The sequence below is a fragment of the Phoxinus phoxinus genome, assembly GCF_949152265.1.
Source record: "Phoxinus phoxinus genome assembly, chromosome: 25".
In the NCBI taxonomy this organism is placed as follows: Eukaryota; Metazoa; Chordata; class Actinopteri; order Cypriniformes; family Leuciscidae; genus Phoxinus; species Phoxinus phoxinus.
The window spans coordinates 4,310,907-4,335,458 of record NC_136900.1 but is presented as its reverse complement, the minus strand read 5'-3'; the positions used below and the strand labels follow the sequence as shown (position 1 = coordinate 4,335,458).

The 24,552-nt window shown below is 39.8% G+C and overlaps 2 protein-coding genes across 2 annotated transcripts; one reads left to right on the top strand and one right to left on the bottom strand.

Moving 5' to 3' along the window:
* The first annotated feature begins 8,744 nt into the window (after positions 1-8,744).
* On the top strand, positions 8,745-18,448 carry hsd17b2 (hydroxysteroid (17-beta) dehydrogenase 2). Its single transcript, XM_079603030.1, has 5 exons — positions 8,745-9,150; positions 10,052-10,264; positions 14,964-15,149; positions 15,490-15,627; positions 17,103-18,448. Exons 1-5 carry the CDS (start codon positions 8,886-8,888, stop codon positions 17,441-17,443), a joined length of 1,143 nt encoding a protein of 380 aa, XP_079459156.1. The 5' UTR covers positions 8,745-8,885; the 3' UTR covers positions 17,444-18,448.
* A 959-nt stretch (positions 18,449-19,407) lies between these two features.
* Positions 19,408-23,789, bottom strand: mphosph6 (M-phase phosphoprotein 6). Its single transcript, XM_079603050.1, has 5 exons — positions 23,487-23,789; positions 23,157-23,269; positions 21,921-22,011; positions 19,853-19,959; positions 19,408-19,773 (listed from the first exon to the last, which is right to left on the bottom strand). The coding sequence occupies exons 1-5, from the start codon at positions 23,535-23,537 to the stop codon at positions 19,629-19,631; spliced, it is 507 nt and encodes a 168-aa protein (XP_079459176.1). The 5' UTR covers positions 23,538-23,789; the 3' UTR covers positions 19,408-19,628.
* Positions 23,790-24,552: the final 763 nt, after the last annotated feature.

Sequence of the window (24,552 nt, the reverse complement as noted above, 5' to 3'; positions counted from 1 at the left end):
TTTAGCCAAGCATTCACATGATGCATATCATACCTTTTATACTACAGTTAAATCAGATCAAATGCATTCATATTATGAACAGCAGCTACGCTAATTATTTCCCATCTGCCTTTTTTTGTTGTTATCTCGGGACGCCTGTCCCTATAACTCAAATAGAGTTCGTCAGCTCCAGTTATGTATCCAGCCTCTGATGGAGACTCCAGATGCCCCAACGCCTGTGATGAGACGACTCGACGCCTGTGAAGAGACGACCCAACGCCGGCGATATGTTATGCCCTAAATTTCATGATTAACTAACTGTATTTTTGCATGTATATTTTTGAAATGCATTTTCTGTAAAGCTGCTTTGAAACAATGTGTATTGTGAAAAGCGCTATACAAATAAACTTGAATTGAATTGAATTGAATAATTATTAGTAGATGCGCTATACTTTTACTATTTAGAGAGTGACCAATCTTTTTTATTATGTAACTGTTGATTTCTCCTTTCTGAAATCAATTTCTTTCTCTCTTCGCCTTGAGAGAACAAACAGTACCAACATAACACAGGTTATGGCTCATTTAAAATAAGCACCCACGTAATGACCACATACTATTTTTTTTTTTTTTTTTACAGCCTAGTCCTGACATGTTGATGTAAAATTGTATAACATACCTTTAATCATGGCAGACACAGCCTCCTTGGTATTTTCAGGGACCAAGACATCATGGGTCAACCACATGGTGCCAAATGAAGGATCCAGCAGAGCAGCTTTTAGGTATAGAGGGTCAGAGAAGGGCAATAATGGCCCATCACTCTCTTCATCTATCTTCACATTAACAAAGATCCCTCTGAATCTTCTTTCGAGGGATGTTTGCAGGCTACAGACCAAACCCCCCAAGCACACTTTCTCCTTTTGATTTGCCAGGTGGTGATTAAGAGAAAGGACACAGGGAACCACAGCACTTAGTCAAATATTTTCCTTGTGTAAGATCTGTGGCTTCTGCAAAGGGTTGAAGGACTTGTACAAGTTCCTGTATCTGATTCCACTCTTTTGCTGTGAATATTGTCTCTTTGTGTCCCACATTTTTAAGAAATGTACATGGTCTTCTTAGGTGGTCACAGCTGAGCACTGTTTTCAGTTGCCTCCGTGTGGACTTCCAGTGCATGGTAACAGAGGCAGGGATGCCACGCTGTCCAAGCTCCTTCTCAAAGTTATCCTTGAAAGAAGTACTTGTGTGGAGTAAAGAACTCATCCTGGAGGTTTTGGCAAGGGCCGCAATTATTTATTTTGTCTCTTTAAGGCCATCTCCTATGACCAACTGAAGAGTATGAGCAAAACACTGGAGCCTTGTCTGGGATTTGGTGCTAAAATATTATTAAACCATCTCTTGCTCCTCAACTATGAAGTAATTCCAAATATCAGAATCATCAAGGCCATCTTCTCCATCTGCCTGTCCTGCAAAACATGTGCTGAATGCTTTTTTCATGTTTTCAGCGTTATCACAGATGATGTGTTCTACCTTTCTTCTGATTTGGTACTCTTCACATATTTGCTCAAATTCTTCACAAATCCTCTCTCCAGTGTGAGAACCTTTGAAGCATGCAAGCAACTTTGATTTTACCTGCAGACTGAGGCTGCGTTTACACTTGGCATTAACATGCGACCTGAATCCACATACACATTGAAAAGACAAGTGTAAACGCGCTTCTAATCGTAATGTTATCAGATCAGCGTGTCCAGGTTTGGAGGTAGTCGAGGACGCATTGTGATCGGCTCTCAGTGTAATGTAAATGCAATCCAGGCATTGTGTCTGCATTCACAGGTGGACCCAAACCCCGTCCACGGTCATTATTTCCCCTCCTCTCTCCGGGCAAATGTACTGAAATGTTTGCCTTCGCACCCGAAAGTTGCAGAACCATTCATTTTCTGTAAAGAAAGAACATTTTTATTAGCACAGCTGGCAACGTTCTCGGACCCATACGTTTACCGTTTCCATTACGGCATCTATCCACATTTTTAGTACTTGCTAATTATTAATTACTTGCACATTATTAGTACTTCATCCTCCTCATTCTGCGAGATTTGTAAAATGTCCCCTGACTGAAAACTGTTTTTAAAAGAAAACCCACCACTTCAGGTCCCACCACTTTGCACCGGACCGGAGCCATCCATTTTTTATTTAAATTTTTCGCGGGAATGCGAGTGTGGCGAGCAGGACAAGGCCGAGGCCGGTGGCGTGATTGATAATGAATGAGCGACACCTGCGCGACACACTAGTGTCGTATCTCTCACGGAGGAGCGGAGGCATAAAAGGAGGTACAACGGTGAAGGACGAGAGAGGACTGGACTATTATATTTAATATTTTGTTTATTTTGTTTTTACTTTCGTTTTTGTATTTGTTTATATATTTATAAAATTTACGTTCGCCGGTTCGTGCCTCCCGCCTCCTCCCCACAACATATAACCTCTTTACAGCAATATCCGATCTGTTATCAAGATACAGAAGCCACTTGATGTGGTCAGGTGTAAACGCACCGTGTCCTGATTGGCTTATGATCCGATCTGCTTGATCGGTTCACGGTGATCGCATGTTAATGCCAGTAAACGCAGCCTGAGATCTTCAGTACTGAGCCAGTGTGCTGTGACTCCTAGAAAGCCTCTCATCCAACGATCTGTCCATATATCTACTGTCACTGATACATTCTCTGCCTTTGCTAGATAATTGTTTAACTTCAACTGTCTTTCTGCCACTAGATCATCTGGCTTTTAAGTAATAGTTATTCGACTAACAGGGGAGTATTTGTTGTCCATTACTGATAAAAAGTGAAGAACTGTCATGCTCAATGATAGATAAAGGCATGTCGCAGTTTATAATTAGGTCTGACAGTATTGAGTGTGTAATGGCTCTCTGCTGGGGATGGTTGCAGCTGTAGTGTGGTATCCTTAGATCAGCCTCCAATCTCCCAAGTCATTGCATTGAGTCAAATGTGGCCTTGGTGTGGAGGTATTCTTCATACCTAAACAGAGGGAAGAGAAACAAAAATGACTTAGGCATATTTAATTTATTCATTGCATAGTTTAAACTTGCGTAAACATAAAAAGCTGTCATTTGAATCGACACATTGTGTTTCATTTAACCGGTATACTAGGTGAATATGTTGGCTTGCTGTAGGGAACGTGACATGTTTAGTATAGCCTGTGACATGTTTGAGAGGGGACAGGCTGAGTGTGCTTACTTTAAAGCCGTTAAAGAGTCATGCTATTAATTAAATTATATCTTGTTTCATTTCGGCTTCCTCTGAAATTTCTTCATGACACCACTGATCATAACTAGGCAAGGCAAGTTTATTTATGTAGCACATTACATACACAATGGTAATTCAAAGTGCTTTACATAGAGGAAATTGAAATAATCAAAAAAAGAAATAAGAATAATTTAAGAATGTTTCTCTGAAACATCGAGTGGAGAGATCCACCTATGGGAAGGGCATCCGTACCTGACCTCTGCAGAAGCATCCAACTGCACCAAGCGCATAGCCAATGCCGGGTAAGGCCCCACCCCTTAACTGAGGGTAAGTATGTTCACTTCTCGTGCGGTAAGCGGGGCAAAGCTGGTGGATTTCTCCACTTGATATTTCAGAGAACCGGGGTTACGACAGTAAGCTATTGTTCTCTTTCATCATCTTGTGTTCGAGATCCACCTATGGGAGAGACATGGACAGCTCCCCGATTGCCCAATACACTCACAGTGAGGTTCTGTAAGCCAGAGAAAGAAGGTCACCCAAAGCCCCAACCATTGAGCCCTCAAAACCCCAACCATTGAGCCCTCAAAACCCCAACCATTGAGCCCTCAAAACCCCAACCATTGAGCCCTCAAAACCCACATGACAAGCAGAGATCGCTGACAGGTAGACCATAATCGTGGAAAAGGACCTGCCCTTGTCCATAAGGTCTTGCAGGAAACACCAAATATCAGGAATCTTACACTGATATGATGTGAGGCCATGCCCATCACACCCCCCTTCGCAAAACTTGCCACTTACAGCCATATTAGGGCCGCGTAGAAACGGCCCTGGCATTCTGTATTGTAGAAACCACACGCAGGGGAAACCCTAGTGCACTTAGGTTCGTCCTCTCACCCTGTCCGGGTGTGGGTGATAAATCTCCCCGTTCTTTTTGGACAAAAGGTCTGTACGGAGGGGGAGGCGCATATAACAGAGGGATTATCTCCGCCAGCATGGGAATTATCAGGCTCAGGGGAGGGTAAGCATACAGCAGCACTTTGGCCATGGGTGGGCCAGTGCATCTACCCCGAGGGGGGTGTCCATGTCCTCTAGCGAGAAGAACATAGGACAATGGTCATTTTTGCGCAAGGCAAATAGCGGCAAAGATCGCGTATCGGGCTGAAGTGTAGTGACAAAACCCATTTCATGAACGCTCTCATTCTCAGGAGTCTCAAGAGTACTTTCGCCCCCTCTCTGAACTGCAACAGACAGTTCATTAGAGAGAGAACGTGCTCTTGAGAAAGACGCGGGAGACTTAGTTCAACTCCAAGCCCAGGAAAATCAGTCATATATGCCCTCAGGTAAGGAGGTGGGGCCTTACCTGGCATTGGCTGCGTGATTCTGTCTGTCTTGCCAGACTTGGTGCAATTGGATGCTTCTGCAGAGGTCAGGTACGGATACGCTTCCCATAGATGGATCTCGAACACGAGATGATGAAAGAGAACTGGAATATGGCATTTAACATATTTTAACCTAATTATCTGTTTTTTTTTCCAGAAAATAATACATTTTCTCTGTGCTCGCCTCTTTGGATGTAAAGGATGATTCAGCTCATAAAAATCAATAATCCAAGGCACTCGAATATTATTGAAAAAAATAAAAAGCCTTTATTTCATCATGGCTTTAATATTTTAAAATCAGGCGACAAGTACTGCACACCTACTCGTTGCGGGTAATGAGCCTTCGTCAGGGTGTGAGCAACACGCAGTCTGAGTTCTCTTGAGCAGTGTTGCCAACTTAGCGCATTCGTCGTTATATTTAATATAGTTCGTCGGACTTATCACTTATCTGCTTTTCTTTTGTTTTCTTTTCGTTTTTATTTAAAGAATTTAGTTTGAGCATTTTAGGTTCCTATTCTTTTCTTGTGCTCATAGAGTTCCCATTCATCCGGTTTCCAAACTCTCTCAATTCAGATAATTTTCCACATAGGCCTATACATTTTTTTGTCATTCACTAGGCCTATATCATAGCTACTCATTCTATTGTCTGACAAAAAATATATAGGAAATGAGAACAGCTTTATTTTACGTTCGGCTATATTAAATTCATATATTAAATAGAGTGTGAGCATTCATTTAGAGAGAAAACACATTAGGCAAGCAGAACTCAAGTACGACGCGATGACGTCATGAATATGCTAATTGTCTTATGACATCATCTAGCGACTTTTAGGGAAGGCGTTAGCTACTTTACCTTTGAAAATAGTTGGCAACACTGCTCTTGAGTAGCAATTAATTACTCGTATAACAATCACTTCATCACGCTATAGCAGGGAAGAGAAAATTAAAATAATACAAAGAGAACGTATCTCACCCAAGATAGAATTAAATCGAACTAATAAATAAATACATGCAAATCAAAATTAACAATCAACAAAATCATGAATGAAAAGAGATATCCAAATCAAGATCCACACATCAAAAATGCATATAATATTGGGTGAGATACGCTCTCTTTGTATTATTTGAATTTCCTCTTTCCTGCTTCTCCTGTATAGCTAGCGTGACAAGGTTGCTCACACCCCAACGAAGGCTCATTAGCCGCAACGAGTAAGTTAGGTGTGCAGTACTTGTCACCTGTTTTTAAAATATTAAAGCCATCATGATTAAATTAAGGATTTGTATATTTTTTCAATTATATTAGTGCCTTGTCCAAAACGTTAAGTCTATCACACAACTAGTATAACCTTAGACTAGGCAAGACGTTAGCGACAGCTGAAAACAGCGGGACAGACTTCGTCACTTACAATCTTTTGTGGGATTTGAAGTGTCGAATGAAATTCGAAGTGGTGGTGGTATCACATATCTTCGTGTTGCAGGCCTTGCATACTGCTGTTCTTCTCTTATTATCACCGTCTTGAATATGTGACCCCTTCACCCGGGTCCTTCTCGCTCTGAGCGGGTCTCGAACCCGGGTCTCCGGCATGAGAGTCAGGCGTTCTAACAAGGAGGCTAAAGATTACACACACAGCAACTACTAGCTGGCCTCTGTTACACATAATCCTTGTAGCCGAACTTAATTATTTTTTTGCGTATAGCGTCTTCTATGTTCAGTCACGACTGCTCTTGCGTTAGCTCTCTTCTTGCCCGCATGCATCACGTGGTTAGGTTACGGTGCGTTCAAAAGACAAGTTATTTCGAGTCATTTAACTCAAGTCCGAGTCAAGTCTCAAGTCATGAATATCAAGTCAAAGTCAAGTCAAGTCTTTTATTAATATTTGTAAAGCAAGTCTCAAGTCCTAAAATTTGCGATTTAAGTCTGACTCGAGTCAAGTCATGTGACCCGAGTCCCACCTCTGAGAGAGACTACACCACAACCAATCCACCAACTACAGTAAGTTTTCAGTCAATTTTACCCACTGTTTCTAAAACCTACACTGGGATTAATATATAGTATTAAGTATGATTCTCATCATCAAAGTAAGACATTTACTGATAGAAAGTCTGAGTAACTTTTTGTCTTTCTTCCTCTAAAGTGGCACACTGAAGGGGATTCGTGTCACCTTCATCAGTCCTTGGACCATCAACCATTAATGGAAAGACCCTCAGACGTGTCATAACAGGATAAATGCGGCTGCAGGTAAAGTTATATGATGGTTTGATTTTGATGTAGTACCAATTGGCTTTTTTTGTGCTTCCCTTGCTATGATATACATTGTTCTGATGGGATTGCCATGCTTTATGTGTATCTTTACATTTTTAATCATGTAATAACTGACAGTCTCAAAGATGACAGTCCTCTGTTCATGTTGTGTTGATGTGTTATAATGGCAAATGTTTTTACAATTTAAATACATTTTAAGATTGTTTAAAGGAATGGTAAAAAATCCTGCTTTTAAAGGACTTTTCAGTTAATAATTTCTAGTTTCCCCTCCAGATTCACCAAGGATCCAGCAGATTACTGGCAGTTGGTGGAGGATTTTTCTTTAGCTGCTACATTGCACTGTCACCAATTATGGTATGGATTCATTGACCTTTTGTGATATGTTTTGATTTTACTCAATTTAAAGGCACACCGCAGACTTTGTGACCTAAAGATTTGAAGCATATGAGTTATTTTAAATGATTCCTCAGGCCAATATACAGCGCTTGACACTATCAATGCTCCGAGCGCGGCTGCCCTCTTGAAATACCGCCTATGTACGTTTGGAGAAGACGCACCGTCTTTGGCCAGGTCATGTGACCTGGAGAATGCCTGGAGAACGAATCACTTTACGACCGCCACGTGACCACAAGCTCTGATATGCTCAAGGAGCATATCAAAAAACACTTTTGCTACTATTTTTCCGCCTGCTCGACTCCTGGCCATGGCTGAGGCAAGGAAAAAGTTTAAAACTGCTTCTGAGGAGGCAAAAAATACAAAACGCGAGAGGGATCGTGGATGTCTTCTTGACTTTTGCGACAGTGCTGCGGCGCTTGTGGCCTCTAGGGGCGCTCGACGTGACAGTTACAGGTCTAGCGCCCCTAGTGGCCAAAAGTTCTGCGGTGTGCCTTTTAATAAAAAAAAATACTTAATTTTATCTAATTAGTACAATGTATAGTTAGGATTCTGAATTAAAACAGTGTAATGTTTCTCCACGAATATTATCAGAAATATACGGAGCCCCCAGGTCCCGCCGAAAATTGAAACAATATAAACCTGCATTGAAAGATATAAGCTAAAGAACAACAGACCATGCTCCAACTGCAAACTAGGTTGTAATTGAACGGTTGTATTCTACCATATTGAAAAGTTGGCAGTGAAACAACGTCACGATATCGACGTTGATTCAATTTCCAAAACCAAAGCATAATTCAGCGTCGACACACCACCTTTATTCACCCATATTGAAAGAAGAGACGGTGAAACAATGTTGCGATATTGGCGTTGATTCAATTTGCAAAATCAAAACATAATTCAATGTTGATTCAACCTTGGTCCCTGACATTGGTTCACCGATGAATCAATGTTGGAATGATAGGTGCGTTAGAGCTGGCATTCGTGATTGAACAATGCTAGCAACTAATAATTTGCCAAGTAATTCTATGTGCAGTAACTGCTAAAGATCATGAATAGAGTTATGACTATTTTCACAGGAATGTTGCTCCAGACAAAAGATACTGAGAAATAAACACAGTCTCAGGTTACTTCAATGGAGTAGTAATGCATTACCAAATCTCCATTACCAAGTCTGTTAGTTTGTTAACCTGGAAAATTATGTATTTGCAAAATTCATCCAGAATTACATGAACAGGATACTAAAGCCTGATGGTTGTTTCTTTAAATTGTCAGGCCTGCAGACCTTTGAGCCAAGTTACAGTTTCACAAATCATCAGTAAATGCATCCAATTATGCTATTAAAAGCACAAATTGTTTTTTTATTTGAAAGTTTCTTTTTGTTTCCATCTAAGTTTCTTAAGATGAAGATAAGCACGTTTAGACATGCCTAAATATCCAACACATGCTATGCACTGGTTAAGGGGCGTGGTTAATTTCAGTGCGCTGTAAAGCATAAACCTGAAGATTTACAAGATTCACACACTCATCAAACCAGACAGCTCAGCACAATAGACAGGTCGTAATCTCACAGGCGCCTTACTAGATCTCCTGATAGCATTGGCTGTGTGTTGTGTAGAAATGGAGGTAAATGTAGAAGGCTGCCTGGGCTTTCTATATTATCTGCTCATGGTAATATGCGTTGGGCTGCTGCTTCTGCGTGTTGCTGTAGGCCGGTCTGTGAGCTGGTTGGTGCTGCTAGGGATTTCCGGTGTGATGTTGAGCTGTTTGGTCCACTCAAGTGCTCTTAAAGTGGGGCTTATGAGTGTGCTGTGTAGTGTGATCCACTATGTAGGGAGAGAAGAGGTCATGTTGTCTACCCTGGACAAGGCAGTACTGATCACAGGTAAGACACCATCCTGTTTGCTCCTATATTCAGATTATTTGTATATATTCTGAAGGTCTGCGTATATAATAATGTATTCACAGCATAGTGAAGTAGTGTATCTTATGAAGCCTTTCAAGAACAAGGTCATGTTTCCCCATCAAATCAAATGTTAGAAATAAGACATTAAAACGTGCACTAAGAAATTAGGCCTATTTTTAGAACCATTAAGTTTTTTTTATTTGTTTTTTTTTATTGTGACATTGGTTTTATGACAATCAAGCACATTTCCTCCCAAATTCCCAATGTCGTAATACAACAATACAGTAAAAAAAAAAAAAAAATCTCATTCTCATAATGATCTAATTTACTTTTGGTAAAAAGTAATCAGCATCATTATGTAGATTCTGATTATATAACTGTTATATACTGTGTGTATGTATATATACTGGGGAAATGTGTCCCAATCAACCTGAATTCATCTACTGTAATACTGTAAAAAACTAAAATGTTATATTACAGTTATAAATGTGATTTATGCCATACAGTAATGGGGGTAATTTGGGGGTAAATGTTCTTAATTGTCATGAAAATACATCTTAAGGGTCCTAAAATGTTAGGAGGAATTTGGGATGATTTGTGAACATCTCGCCCAGTAGGAAACAGTGTTTCTCTGTCGTCCTGTCGTGACCTTTGCACTTTGAACTTAACTCAGTATGGTTAACTTCACTGGTTCCTAAGACCATAAATCACTGCTGCATTCTTGTGATGTAATTTATCACAGATTGGTTTCCGTATAGATTAAAATAATAAACAAACATTGCCTACGTGGCAGCAAACCACTATTACCCATAATGCATTGGAATGTTGGGATATATGGCGTGTGATTGAGTAATGAATTGAGATTGTGTTTGTTGCACAGGTTGTGACTCGGGTTTTGGTCATGATCTGGCCAGGTTTTTGGACGGTGCAGGGATGAGGGTGTTTGCAGGGGTTCTGAATGAACTCAGTCCTGGAGCTTTGAAGCTAAAGAAAGCTGCATCTCCAAACCTTACCGTCCTACAGTTAGACATCACCAACAGCAGCCAGATCACACAGGCATATCAGCACGTCAAGAGCCAAACAGGAAAAGCAGGTAAGAACAGAACTGGTAAATGTGGTGTTGACATCTGATCTTTTTGGTGGTATTGTCTAATGACTTCTTAATCATTATTAACACTCATAGTCACTTGTGGCCAGTAAGCGGACCGGTTCTCAACTCTGGCCCTCAACGTCCACTTTCCTCTAGAGTTTAACTCCAACCCTGAAACACACCTGACTGTAAAAAAAAGTTTGACAGCGCTACTACGCTTCCTTCCACTGTAGAACAATTAAAGTGAGGCATTTTTTTTCATAAATAGTTTTTGTTAATCTGATTGAGACATCCTGATAGCAATCAATAACAGAAGTGGACTAAATATTAAAGTGCATGCATATATTGTCTGTGGAAGTCTCAGGACCAAACAAATAGTCCAAGAGTGATACGTGGATCGCGGTTAAATCCCATTCGCCTACATGGAGAGGGTGGGGTTTATGACCTATACTGCAGCCAGCCACCAGGGGGCGATCGAAATGCTTTGGATTCACTTAGGACTTGCACCTGACCAATCAAAGCAAGGTCTTCATGATTACTAGAAAGTTTTAGGCAGGTAAGTTTGACCAGGTTTGACCTGCTAAACTCTGCAGTAAAGTGTACCTTGAAGCCCAGAATTGAGAAACCCTGACCTAGAACACCACAGCCACCACATAACAAGGTCAGGTCATCTTCATTTATATAGCGCTTTTAACAATGTAGATTGTTTCAAACCAGCTTTACAGTGATAAACGGATAATTTAAGGTGACAGAGATTGTTTTGGCTTTATAGCGGTTCTTGAATAAAGATATTTTCCAGCTAAAGTTTTGATTGACTCACTTCCGTCACAACTATCATTAGTTATTAAATTAGAGGCCGCTTTCAGAGAAACTTTTCAGAGAAACAACGATTCAGAACACCCTAGAAAGGCGCGGGCAGCTCTGGTTGCATAAAGCACCTTAAGTGTCATTTCCTCTTAAGAACGCCCTTAGGTTTCCCTTAATCTTAAGGGTATTGCAAAAAAGAACCCTTAAGGGATTCTTTAGGTGAAATGTCGTACACCCAATCTATTTTCCCCTTAATAATCTCTTAAAAAACAATACGTGTTGCATAAAGCCCATTAACTGTCATTTTCCTAAGTATAACTTCACCTTAAGTGTTACATGGAGCGAGCAGGTTCAATACAAGTCTCAGGGTACAAGTCTCACTATCAGCCACTTTATATGATAAACCAATTTTAATTTAGCTTTTTTTCCACATATAAACACATAAAGCACATCTTATATGGTTAACGGAAGCTCAAATGTGAGCTTCTGAAACAGCCTGAATATATGGATTACTTTGATGTCTTTCAATAAATAGACAGAAATGATGAGCGGATGTTAAAAATATATGTATTTGTTTCTGAAGATGAATGAAAGTCTTTTGGGTTTAAACTGACATGAGGGTGAGTATGATGACAGAATTTAATTTTGAATAAACTATCAATTTTGAATTTCTGTCCCGTCTGGTCCTTCTTTTTCATATTTGGTTTTCTTTTTTGTTTTCCTTTTCCATGTTATGCTGTTTTCTTTGAAACTTACGGCAATCTGTATTAACAAATAACGTGTCCATGGCAGCAATCTAATTTTATAACGGCAAAACCTGGGTTGCTGTCGTGAAACACGGAACGGTTTCCCTTACCTAAGAGAACCGTTTAAGGGATTATATGCCCTTAAATCATTCCCTTAGCTGAGGGGAAATCACATCTTAAGTCTTGTACTTTAGGTGCTTTATGTAACCGGGCACTGGCCCTCAAAATCCATTTTCCTGAGTTTATAGTGTGTTCCATTTGTCCTCGGATGTGGGAAAGTCCTAGTCCCTAGTAAGCACTTTAAACTGGAATACCTCCTCAAGTCGGAGTTGCGACTAGGACACTGGGGGAAACTGCAACAACCCTGACTTCAGAATCCAATATGGCTTCTCAGAGCATCAACCGTAGTGAAACCGTAATATATTGTTTATTAACTCTTCTGTCTGTGTTTCAAACTCAGTACTATCCAACCTCTATCTTTTGACATGAAACTTAGGCAATGTCTGTGTAAAATTCAGCTTTTTTATGTGTTTGTATTGCTAAAGAGCAAGCACCATCTTAGTTTTCTACCCTGTGTAGTGGAACGCGGTCGACTCGGGTGTGACGTCATTCCCAGCTCTTACATCCCTCCTCCGAGGTTAATGGAACACAGCATTAGCTCTACCTATAATCAAACACACCTGAACAAGCTAATCAATATCTTCTTACTATGGCCCTGTCCCAAATGGCACACTTCATATGCACTTGTCTTGTGGACTTACAATGGCTGCCGCGTGTCCGTTAAGTCTGTGAGACCGTAGGGTGTCCCATTTGTTATTTTAGGTCTCAGAAGGGCGCTCCCCTCTGCAGTCGATTTGCGCCCTCGATGCGCACTTCCTCTGAGTCCACAACTTCTTCCCGACAGTCCAAGCGGAATTATGACACGAAAGTGCGGACTCAGAGGATGACCGCGAGTGCTTAGGGTGCCATTTGGGACAGGGCCTAGAAAGCTACAGACAGGTAAGTTTGATCAGTGTTGGAGCAAAACTCTGCAGGAAAGTGGACCTCGAGGGCCAGAGTTGCCCAGCCCTGCCCTAGAAACTACATAGCAACCACTCAGAAGTCAGAACATCCTAAAAACTAGAGATCCTAAATAACACCTTAGCAACAACATAACGACCACCTGGAACACCCAGAAACCAAATAGCAACATCCTATCAACCATCTAGAACGTTCTAACAACCGCACAACATCTAGCCAGAACACTAACTTGGCAACTGACTACTTAGCAAACATTCAGGCAACATCCAACTATTCTGAACACTCTAGCTATCATATAGCAGCTACTCGGAACACCCTAGCAACCACTTAACCAGCCAGAACACCTTGGTAACCATTTAGCAACATTTTAGAAACAATCAAGAACACCCTAGAAAACAAATAGTAACTACCCAGAACCCACTTAGCATCTTCCTAGTAACTATAGTAACCTCAGAACACTCAAGCAACAGCATAGCATTGACGCATAAAACCCTATGCAACATCCTACCCAGAACACCCTAGTAACCACTTAACATCATAAAAAAAACACCTGGAACAACATAGTAACTACATAGCAGCCACCCACAACATCTTAAAAACTGCATAGCAACCACACATAAATCCTAAAAAACAACAAGAACACCTTAGTGACCATTGTTACGACCCTTGGCTCAAGGGAAGCAACAAAAACAAGGGACACAAGTAAACCAAATTATAGGCTCAAAAGTAATGTTTATTTAATTACAAAAATAAGGCAACACTAAATAATGAAAAGAAAGACTCGGAAGGTAAAGTAATTATTTATGTTCCCTGTAAATAATTTTTGACTGCATTATGATTTTCTAATTCAGAATATGATCAAGATTGCGTAGGTGGATGTGTTCTGGGAATTTGCCTGTTAAAATTATAACATTTAAAGGCTCATTAAATTTACGAAATTTCACCAGAGAGTCAGTAAAATGATCCGAACTTCCCATCACGGTTCTGTATCCATCAGCAACATCAGTGTGTAAAGCAAGGTGCATGGTTGAAAGTGTAAAAAAGTGTTGAAATGTAACTGCAGAAGCTCAGATCTCTTGTAAGAAGTGTCTGAGGCACGGTCACAGGTGTTTTCAATTGACTGCCAATTGAGTTAATTAGTGGGCAAAGGTACCAGACAGCAATTCCCAAAACCAGCAGCAGAGGTCGCCAGCAACCCCAAAGAACACCCAAGCAACTTTTTAGCACCATCCTAACTACAAAGAACAACCACTTTGCTACATTAGAAACTACCCAGAACACCCTATAGCAACCACTTAGCAACCATAGACATGTATAGAAAGGCTAGATGGCTTACCGGCGCTGAGAGCCAATGGGACCCGACGACGTCACACGGCGGCCATCTTAGGACAGGACCGCTCGTCCAGTTATAACATTAAAGTCTATTGTGCATGTAGTGCTGAAATAACTATATTTTGCTCAATTTTCAACCAATTTTCAAACGGCTTGGTGTGTCATAAACGTCAGGGATGCGGCTATTTAACTGCATACTTGTGAAAAATTATAGCCACTGAGTTTATTAAACATCGGCATCAGCACAAATCATAGCCACGTTAATAAGGTTTGTAATAAACCAAACCGTTTGTAAATCCGTCAAGAATTCAGCAAGTTACGAGCATTTTAGTTGGCGTATGTCACTCACCTTCCGTCCACAGCAGCAGGGAGCAGCAGCGCAGTCTCCTGACCTAAGATGGCCGCCAAGTGACGACACAGCTGACTCCGCCTAGAGCCATCTAGCCTTTCTATACATGTCTATGTTAGCAACAACCTACAGTAGATCACTGGTAACCACTTAACAACAATCTCCAAAAATACCCTAGTGACTGCATAACAACTCCATAGAACACCTTAGAAACCACATAGTAGATCACAACGCGTTAAAAGCTGCAAAGCAAGCCCCCAAAATATCCGCATAGCAACATGCTACAAACCACTCAAGTTAGCAACCACATAGCAATGCCCTGGCAACCTCTGACATCACCCTAGCATAGTAGCAAATAGTTTTACGAACTGTTGTTACTGTTTAAAGTTTAGTATACAGTATTATTCAAGTGCATTATTATTTTGTATTACTCGTTTCTTATGGACAGGACTCTGGGCACTAGTGAACAACGCAGGAGTGCTGGAATACGTGTGCGATGGAGAAATTCAGCCGATTAAAATGTATAAAAGACACGTAGATGTGAATTTCATTGGTAGTGTGGAGATAACGCAAGTCTTTCTGCCACTGATACGGCAATCAAAAGGAAGAATAATCAGCATATCCAGTTTGGCAGGTAAATGGTTTCATAAGCATGTTAGGTTTTTGCAATTCTGACTAACTGTAGCTATTCAACATTTTCAAACAAATCATTTAGCCTAAACCAGGGCTGCCGAATCCTGTTCCTAAACGTCTACAAACTCAGAGTCCAGATCCATCACACCTGTGTGTAATTATCAAGTGCTTCTGGAGGTCTTCATTAGCTGCTTTAATTGTGTTTAATCAGGGTTGGAGCTGAACTTTTTACTGAAAGGTAGATCTCCATGAACAGGATTGGGCAGACCTGGTTTAAACCAATTAAAGGTGTCAAAACACCAATAAGCTCTGAAATCAATCAAATCATTGGTCTCCTTCAGGCGAAGTTCCACTTCCGGGGTTTGCAGGCTACGGCGCGTCTAAGGCAGCGGTGATCGCGTACAATGGAACGATTAGACAAGAACTCTACCGCTGGGGAGTCAGAGTCATCATCATTCAACCTGGAGCTTTCAAAACAAGTGAGAATTCATTAATAATTTGTTACATTTATATAGCGCTTTTTCTGGGACCTCAAAGCGCTTCACATATGTAAGGGGGAATCTCCTCAACCACCACCAATGTGCTAGCCTAGAAATCTAGACGCACCCTAGCGGCAGCAAAATGTATTTTGCAGCCAGGGCAGTCTAGCAACTCTCCATAGACCTTCTAGCTGCAAAAACCTAAATTGGGTCAGGCCAATCACGTCGTGTATAGAGTAGGCGGGGGCGGGCTTAACATATGACGACAGAGTTGCGACGGCTGCCACTTGAAAAAGAATGCGGCTGCGGATGGAGAACAGCGGTCTTTCGAATCGGCTTTGGCCGCGACTCTGGAGGACTTGGAGTTAAGCTTTTCTTTAAGAAAAGAGCAAAGAACGGCACTTAAGTCATTCTTAAAAAAGGAAGAAGTGTTCGGAGTTTTGCCGACCGGATCTTTGCCGCTCTGACTACGTCACCTTCTTCGTTGCTCTGGTTGGTTGTAGCGCTATCCTATTGCGTGCAGAGGGATTTTGAGAGACAACCGTTTATCCCGCCCCTCGGATTGAGCCGCGTCTATGGAGAGTTGCCAGACTAAACATCTTGATGTAAGTCTGGCTTGCCAGGCTACCAATGTGCAACATCTACCACAGAAATCGAAAATTCTCGGGCCAGCAGCATGTGTCCAAATTTCAAATTCAAATCTTAACCGTTCTATTTCATCAGGAACTCTCTGAAAACAGGGCTTTAAGTGTAAACTACAGAACTTGTCCTTTAAGCTTTTTTCCAGGATTTTTCTCCATATATGACTTCAATGGGGTCCAACGAGTTGAAGGTCCAAATTGCAGCTTCAGTGCAGCTTCAATGGCTCTACACATTCAAAAAAACATTTATATTCTTTTTAACCACAAATGCTCGTCTTGCACGTCCACGACTTCACGCATTACGTAATCACGTTGGAAAGGTCCGGCGGTAACGTGACGTAGGAGGAAAATGTAAAAACTCATTCTCTCCAACAACTACAAAATCATCCGACATCGTTGTTTCACCTTTTATTTACTTTTTGTAAATGGTGTTTGACTTAGTATTTGCAAGTTCGCTTTGTAAACACTAGGTTGGTATTTCCGCCTACGTCATGCGTGACCTTTCAACGTGATTACGTGATGTGTGGCGCATCACAGAGCTAGTGCAAGATGAACATTTGTGGTCAAAAAGTATATCAATGTTTTTGTTTTTTTAGAAAATGGCCGATGGTTTGTCTTTGTCTATAAGACTCTTATTCCTCGGCTGGGATCGTGTCGAGACTTTGAAGTCACTATATGGAGAAAAATCCTGGAACGGTTTCCTCAAAACCCTTCATTTATTTTCGACTGAAGAAAGAAAGACCTGAACATCTTGGATGACGTGGGGGAGTAAATTATCAGGAAAATCTAGTTCTGAAGTGAACTAATCCTTTATTTCGTCAACTAATTTCCCAGATATTTTCGGCAGCAGAGAGCAGTGGAATAGTGTTCAGGAGGACATCCTCAGTGGTTCGTCTCAGGAAGTGATGACGTCTTACGGGGAAGAATACATCCGCTCAATGCAGCAGCGGCTGGCCAACATGTCTTCGGCATCAAGTTCAGACACAGGCCCGTTTCTGGAGGATCTGAAGCATGCAATACTGTCCCCGAGACCAAAGCACTTCTATTACCCAGGGGCCGCCGCGTTGGCCCTTCCCTTGCTCTACAGACACTGTCCCACCTCACTGTCCGACAGGATCCTCTCACCAATGTTTATGACGGGCGATGCCCAACCGGCACAACTCGGGGGCTCTTGAACTGTGATTCTGTTTGGTGATAGAAGTGCATTTCCCACTTCACATTAACATACAGCACCTCATTTTTGTAAAGGACTTAGGCAAACAAATAGGGGTGTAATAATATATTGCAATACAACAACATGTATCGTGGATACTAGTGATATATACTGGGGATAGTTCACCCAAAATGAAAATGTGAGAAACAATTCAAGTTTTCAGCATTTACTTCATTAAACTACTATAATGTTGAATATACTGTATGATGATGAAATAGGGGAATATTTGTGGGTCCTGATAATGTCTGATGTTACCAGTAAAGAGTACATTATTTTAAATATATCTAGTCAGTGAAAGAGTGAAAGAAATATTGGTCTAAAATAATTCTGTATTTTCAGCTTCAGAATCATGAATGTTTATTCTGGTGTCTCTATTGTCCCGTGCTTTGGGTTTCCAGCAACAAGTCCAAGACTATTCATTTACACACACAATGTAATACCAAATTAATCATTTTTTGTTAATCTATTATCATAGGTCTTGGAGTATCACAATATCGTGTCGTGAGTTCAGTATTGTGATCTGTATACAGTCGTGACATGAGGATATAGTTACACCCCTATAAGCAAATACTACATCAGTGGTGAAGGTCTAGCGTGGAGCACATTTACTGTTGTATCCAGTCAATCCAATAGGTATCCAGACACGTGAGGGCGAAGGAGTTTCCCACACAGAGTACATAACGGGTCCAATGTGGTCACTTTGATTCTCCATGTTGCTCAACGAAAAATACCTACACTTGTGTAGAGGAGAACTGAGTCTGGTTTCTCTGAAGGTTTTTTCTCCATTCTGTCAATGATGGAGTTTGGGTTCCTTGCCAGTTGGGGACATTTAATATTCAGCATTATTGATCTGCCTGACACCATTATACAAGAACTGAGCTGGACGGTGACCATCATGGTATCCTCCAGAACAGCTATATATATATATATATATATATAAATGAATTAACTAAATTAACTTTTTTACAACAAAAATGAACCATCACTGAACTTACTTAAAGGACAAATTCGGTATTTTACACTTAAAGCCCTGTTTTCAGATCGTTTCTGATGAAATAGAACAGTTAAGATTAAAGGTAGGGTAGGTAGGATTTATATAAAAACTTTTTACCAAATTTGATTAAACTTTCTATATATATCAATGCATAATTAAAATGTAAGTACTCTGACAAAAAGAGTATAAAAATCGAGTGACTCTAGACCGTTTAATCTTCATTAAACACTGCTCATTATTTCCATTCGGGACGAATCACAGGATTGGCTTGCGCAACTGTCACTCTCCGTCGCCATGACTACCGCCGCTATTACTGGCTCTGCCCACGTGCGCGCAGTCGCGCACCCGTTTTTAGGTGGGAGTGAATGGAATTAATGAGCTGTGTTTTATGAAGATTAAATACACTAGAGTCACTCGTTTTTTTTTACTCTCTATTTCAGAGTACTTGCATTTTAATTATGCATTGGTATATAAAGACAGTTTAAACAAATTTGAATAAAAGTTTTTTTTAGACAATTCTGACCTACCCTACCTTTAACATTTGGACTGATGCTGGTGTCCCGAGAATTTTTGGTTTATTTCGCAAGCAGCATGTGTCCACATTTTAATCTATTTCATCAGAAACGATCTGAAAACAGGGCTTTACGTGTAAAATACCGAACTTGTCCTTTAAGCTGGACTGTGACACGATTTTCTTGTAGATCTGCTGTACAGCAGAAACAAACTTTGTTGCATTATTTTCCTGTTATCTCTGTAACGTAAAGCTGCTTTAAAACAATTAGTATTGTAAAAATAACTATAAATAAGGTGAAAACCTTTTTTTTTTTGCCAAAATTTCACATGTGACTGCAGCTTAATGGTTATTTTCTACTATTAAGGGCAGCACCACAGATCTCAGCGATGTTTAAAGAATTGTCATCACATCCAGGTCAGGCGTTCACAACTTTTAGGACGGTACATTTAATTGTGAATTATTATTTTTTATAAATCACGTCTTAGGATGTTCAAACAAATCTGAACACTAGTACCTTTTCCATAAAAAAGATGATATTTTAACAATGCATTTGTTGTCACTAAATGTTTTTTTTTTTTTAAAAGAAGAGCTTAAAAAAAATGTCCATTGAATAATAAAAAAAAACATTTGCAAAATGTCTCAGTCCTGAGGCTTCATGAAGGCCCTTTTAGGTTGTTGATGATCAGCAACATTGCAGTTGACGTCTTCTTCTGTCCTAGTAATGGCGGAGCGATCTCGTTTCTTGGCAAACTTCTTTCTCATGCTCCCAACCAAACTTTCATATCTGAAAGAAAAAAGAAATAAGTCGGTGTGTTTCGCTCACAAAATCTGCTGTGAATATGATAGAGGATTTCCTCGCGCACCTTCTGGCCATCTCTTCGTCTGTGATATCGGTTTCCATTCTGCTCACAGTCTCGTCCTCTTCATCCTCCTCCTCCTCTTTGTGCGCATTCATTAGCAACATTAATTTCTACAAAAAATTAAGTTTCGTGGTGAATAAACAACATTCATTGTTATTTAGAGAAGATTGTTTTTTACATAATCACATACAATGAATAAATATTTCAGATTTCAGGACGCTAATCAAATTTGAGACATTTATTGGTTAAAAATTAAATTTTTTGCATACAACATGAAATAATTGAGTTTATAATACACGATACGAAAGCAAACTTATGGTGTCACACTTAACACTTATATATATATATATATATATATATATATATATTAGGGGTGTATAACGATACACGTATTCGTATTGAACCGTTCGGTACAAGGCTTTCGGTTCGGTACACATTACAAACCGAACGATTCGGTGCGACCAAAATTTAGTTAGCAGTCGCGCTGATACCACAACGTTGCCCAACAAGCGGAACGAAACTGCGCTACTCATTATTTCGTGCTTCACGGACCATTTATCAGTTTGGACCAATCTCAGCGCGAGCCGATCTTGATCAAGCGACACCGTTACTACTAGGGGTGTAACGATATTCAAACCGAACCGAAAAATCGCGATACACCACCTACGGTTCGAACCGCGATACTCTCATTTCGAACCAAAAGCGCCCCGCCCCCTACTACCCCGCCCAGCTCTCACTTCACCTTAGGTCACAAAACTATTTTTTTCTGACATTTGATTAAATAGTAATTAGTAGCCTATATTTGTAACAACTAATGAAATCTGTATTTTTACTAAATATACACTAACTTTTGATTTCCAAGTGCATGGCATGTTATATTTGGTGATCGATCACGATTCACGCTTGGCAGTTAGACTGCAGAGTTTCCCACACATAGACTAATTTGTGGGCGGTGCGCCACAGAATCAACACCGTCCGCTACATATTATGTTTTTTTGCGGCCGCCAAAGTGAATTTTTATCCCGCCAAAGCCTTATTTGATCGGTGAGTGATGTAAGTTAGATGACAGACTGCTGCGCTTGTGACCGTATTTACTGAAAGAACCGGAAAGAACGAGCAGAGAGAGAAAGCCCGGCCGTTTAAAAAAACGTTGCCTTATCTTCTCTGAAAAGCGTTCTGCACATTCAGCTGAGACCACATTTTCAATAAACCTAAAAACCTATCCAGTGATTAAATGTTTACTGTGTTGACACAAATCTTGTGCAATGTCCTAAACTGCCGGGATAATCACACAACGCGTAGCCTACACGTCCGCTAATGACACCTCCGATCCGCGCACTAATAATGACTCCTTTGAACTGATTCCATTTAATGAATGGTTAAAACAACTGATCTATCCAACAACTCACCAGACGTCTAAATCGATAATACTTTACAATAAAGTTCAATTTATTACACTCTAGTTAACTACATTTAGTTAACATTAACTATTACCATTTACTAGTAGCCTTATTAAAATCAAAAGTTGTTAACATTAGTTAGCCTAATGCACTGTGAAGAAAAATGAATAAACAAAGGATGAACAGCTGTATTTTTATTAACTAAGATTAACAAAGATAAATAAATAATACAGTAAAAAGATAATTAATGAGTTAAATTATTGGTATTGTTATTAAGTTAAAAGTGAATAGTGTTCTTTATTCTTGCTGGTGCCCTGCCAGGAACCTTGCTCCCACAGCAAACCGAACCGAGGCTCCAAAACCGTGATATGAACCGAACCGTGGCATTGGTGTATCGTTACACCCCTAGTTACTACACAGCGCTAAGAGATCCAGTAAAGAAAGCTTTTGAATTAATGAAGTAATAACATCGCTGCGAGATCTAGCGAGAAGCACCCTTATTTAAAAATAAGATATATATATTTTTTGGCATTTTTTTCCTTTTTACTGTATCGAAAACATACCGAACCGTGACACCACTGTGTCGTATCGAACCGAACCGTGAATTTTGTGCACCGTTACACCCCTAATTATATATATATATATTAAAAGTATAAAAAATAAACTTGTACCTCAACGTCAGGATTGAAGCCTTTGAATGACATTCTGCCAAAAACCAAATCCTCGCAGGGAACGTAGCTTCTCTCCTCAACGATGTGGTTTCTGGTCAGAATAAAAGGGGCTAGTTATGTTTTATTCTGATACAGAGCTTGATTATATGATTCATTCAATCATATAGAGTTTGATAAATCACGCATGACACTACGCCATTACACATCAAATGTGTAGGACAAGGTATTTGGTTACTTTGGTCTCCTTTAACAATGTCATTGTGCAATAAAAAAAAAAATCATTGTAATCTAGTACAACGTTTTTTCAGAACCAAGTTTTTTATACAGGCCATTTTTACGAAGACTTCTTGATCAGCTGATGATTTTCACTGTATATGAAGTAAGTTCTTCTCAACTTCACATAGTAACCACAAGTGTAGTCCATCACATAAACTATCCACATATTCCACTAACATACACAGATAGCCTTTATTTTGAACGGAGAAACTTCGCTAACTCAATTTTGGCTTGGTTTATGGAAGCCCATTTAAACCACACAAGAAAAAAAATCATTAAAATGTTTTAATTATGAGATACTAATTCACAATTATGAAGAGTCAAAATTATGATAAAAATAAGTCATAATAATAATAATGACGACAATTCAACTTGTGATAATCATGGCTTTTTCCATCATAATTATAATCTTGTCACAACTTCAACTTTTTGAACTGGAAACTAAGACTTTAATATTGACTTTTACTCTCATAATTCTGACTTTCCAACGCATGGTGTTTTTTTTCTCATGTGGCAAAAATTGGGCTTCCATAGATATGCGTTATGTAACACAATGACATTCATGAGACTTAAGGTATAGTTCACACAAAGATTTAAATACTGACATGTACTCAATGTCATCCTCATGTTGTTCCAAACCTGTGTGAGTTTCTTTCTTCTGCTGAACACAAAAGAAAATGTTTTGACTAATGTTTGGTAATCAGACAGTTGACGGTAACCATGACTTCATAGGAATACAAACAAAAGAATACTATGGAAGTCAATGGTGCCACACAACCGTTTGGTTAAGGACTTCCTTCAAAATATAATATTTTGTATTCAGCAGAAGAAATAAAACTAATGAAGGTTTGGAACAACTTGATGGCGAGTAAGTGAGGACCCATTTTAATTTATTCTTGGGTGAACTATCCCTTTAAGAGTTGTCTGAGGTCAGTGTGTGAGTGGTCAGTCAGGTCTCACTCTTTGGCCTTGAGCTCAGGAAGGTCCAGGAACCAGTGATCATCACTGATGATCCTCCTCTCCTCCTCATCCAGCTGCTTCTTCACCTCTGCATCCAAGCCTCTCTGCATGAACTACACACACACACAGAGAGAGAGAGAGAGAGAGAGAGTTCACAGTGGACCACGTGACTGCGTTCAGCAACGCCACGAGACTCAAAACAAAACCGAACTTTAACATGAAGACTTCTTATTACAAGTTGAATCAAAGGCTCATCACTGCATAACTCTGTTTTCTGAATATCATATATTAGAGCTGATTCTGGTTTCTGCAAGAGTCACGGCTTCTTACCTTCATTCGCAGGAGATTTTTAGACAGTTTCGCTGCACCATCGTTCGCCATTTCAGACAAGAGCTAAACTGCACGTTTTAATGTGAATGAATCGATGTAAAGAGTTTTCTTTGACTTATGTATTACATGGGCACCATGACTAAATGCGGCACAGGACGCTAAAATAAATACTAGCCCGCATGAAGTCTGCGCACGCGCTGTCGCAAAACGTGCCAGGCTCGATTAGTCGCACAGCAGCACAGATCGACCGACAACATTTGCTGTTACATTATTTGTAATACAGATCTAATAGTTCAATAATGTTCTTGATTCAATAATACCTCAATTATTTGTAATATGATTTAGTAAAAAAATATTTTTCTATACATCATTTTAATGAATGTATTGATTACTCATGTCTGAGGAGCTCCATCCCCAGTAATGCCTTTTGGCAAGTTGGCAACACATGATTTTACTTTTCAAAATGAATCACTAAACACATTCTTGTATATTTCACCACAGTGAGGATTTATTGATGCGGTTTGGGTAAGTTAAACAGACATTTTTGCTTACAAATCGCCTTTGTGTAACACAGTTGTTCAGTTAAATGTTGACACAAAGCTTGTACAATTATGTTGTTTTCAATGTATTTTCTCATTGGGGGTTTCCATAAAGAGAGGTATCAATTATATTATTTCTGTTATTATTTTTGTATTTATAAGGATAAATACAAAAGCTACTGTTTTTAGGCTACTGATATAAAAATGGCTGGACGTTTTTCTCATTACCACTTTTACCACAGGGCTGTTTTATTTATTTACCTCACTTTCAAAAAATACCACAGTGCCACCATGTTTTTGACATGTACTGTAGTAATACTGTGGTGTTCTTTGAGTACCTTGTAAATACCTTGGTACATGTGGTAATTCTATGTTGTGTATCCAAGCCTTGATAATATTGTTTCTCTTACGTAGAGTTCTCTCCTACTGCGTCGAATCGACGCTGCGGGAAAGATATTTCTTTGTCGAGATTGAAGCCCAAAAATTAATCCTTAATTTTGTAATATGTAAAACGCTTTTCTGTAGCA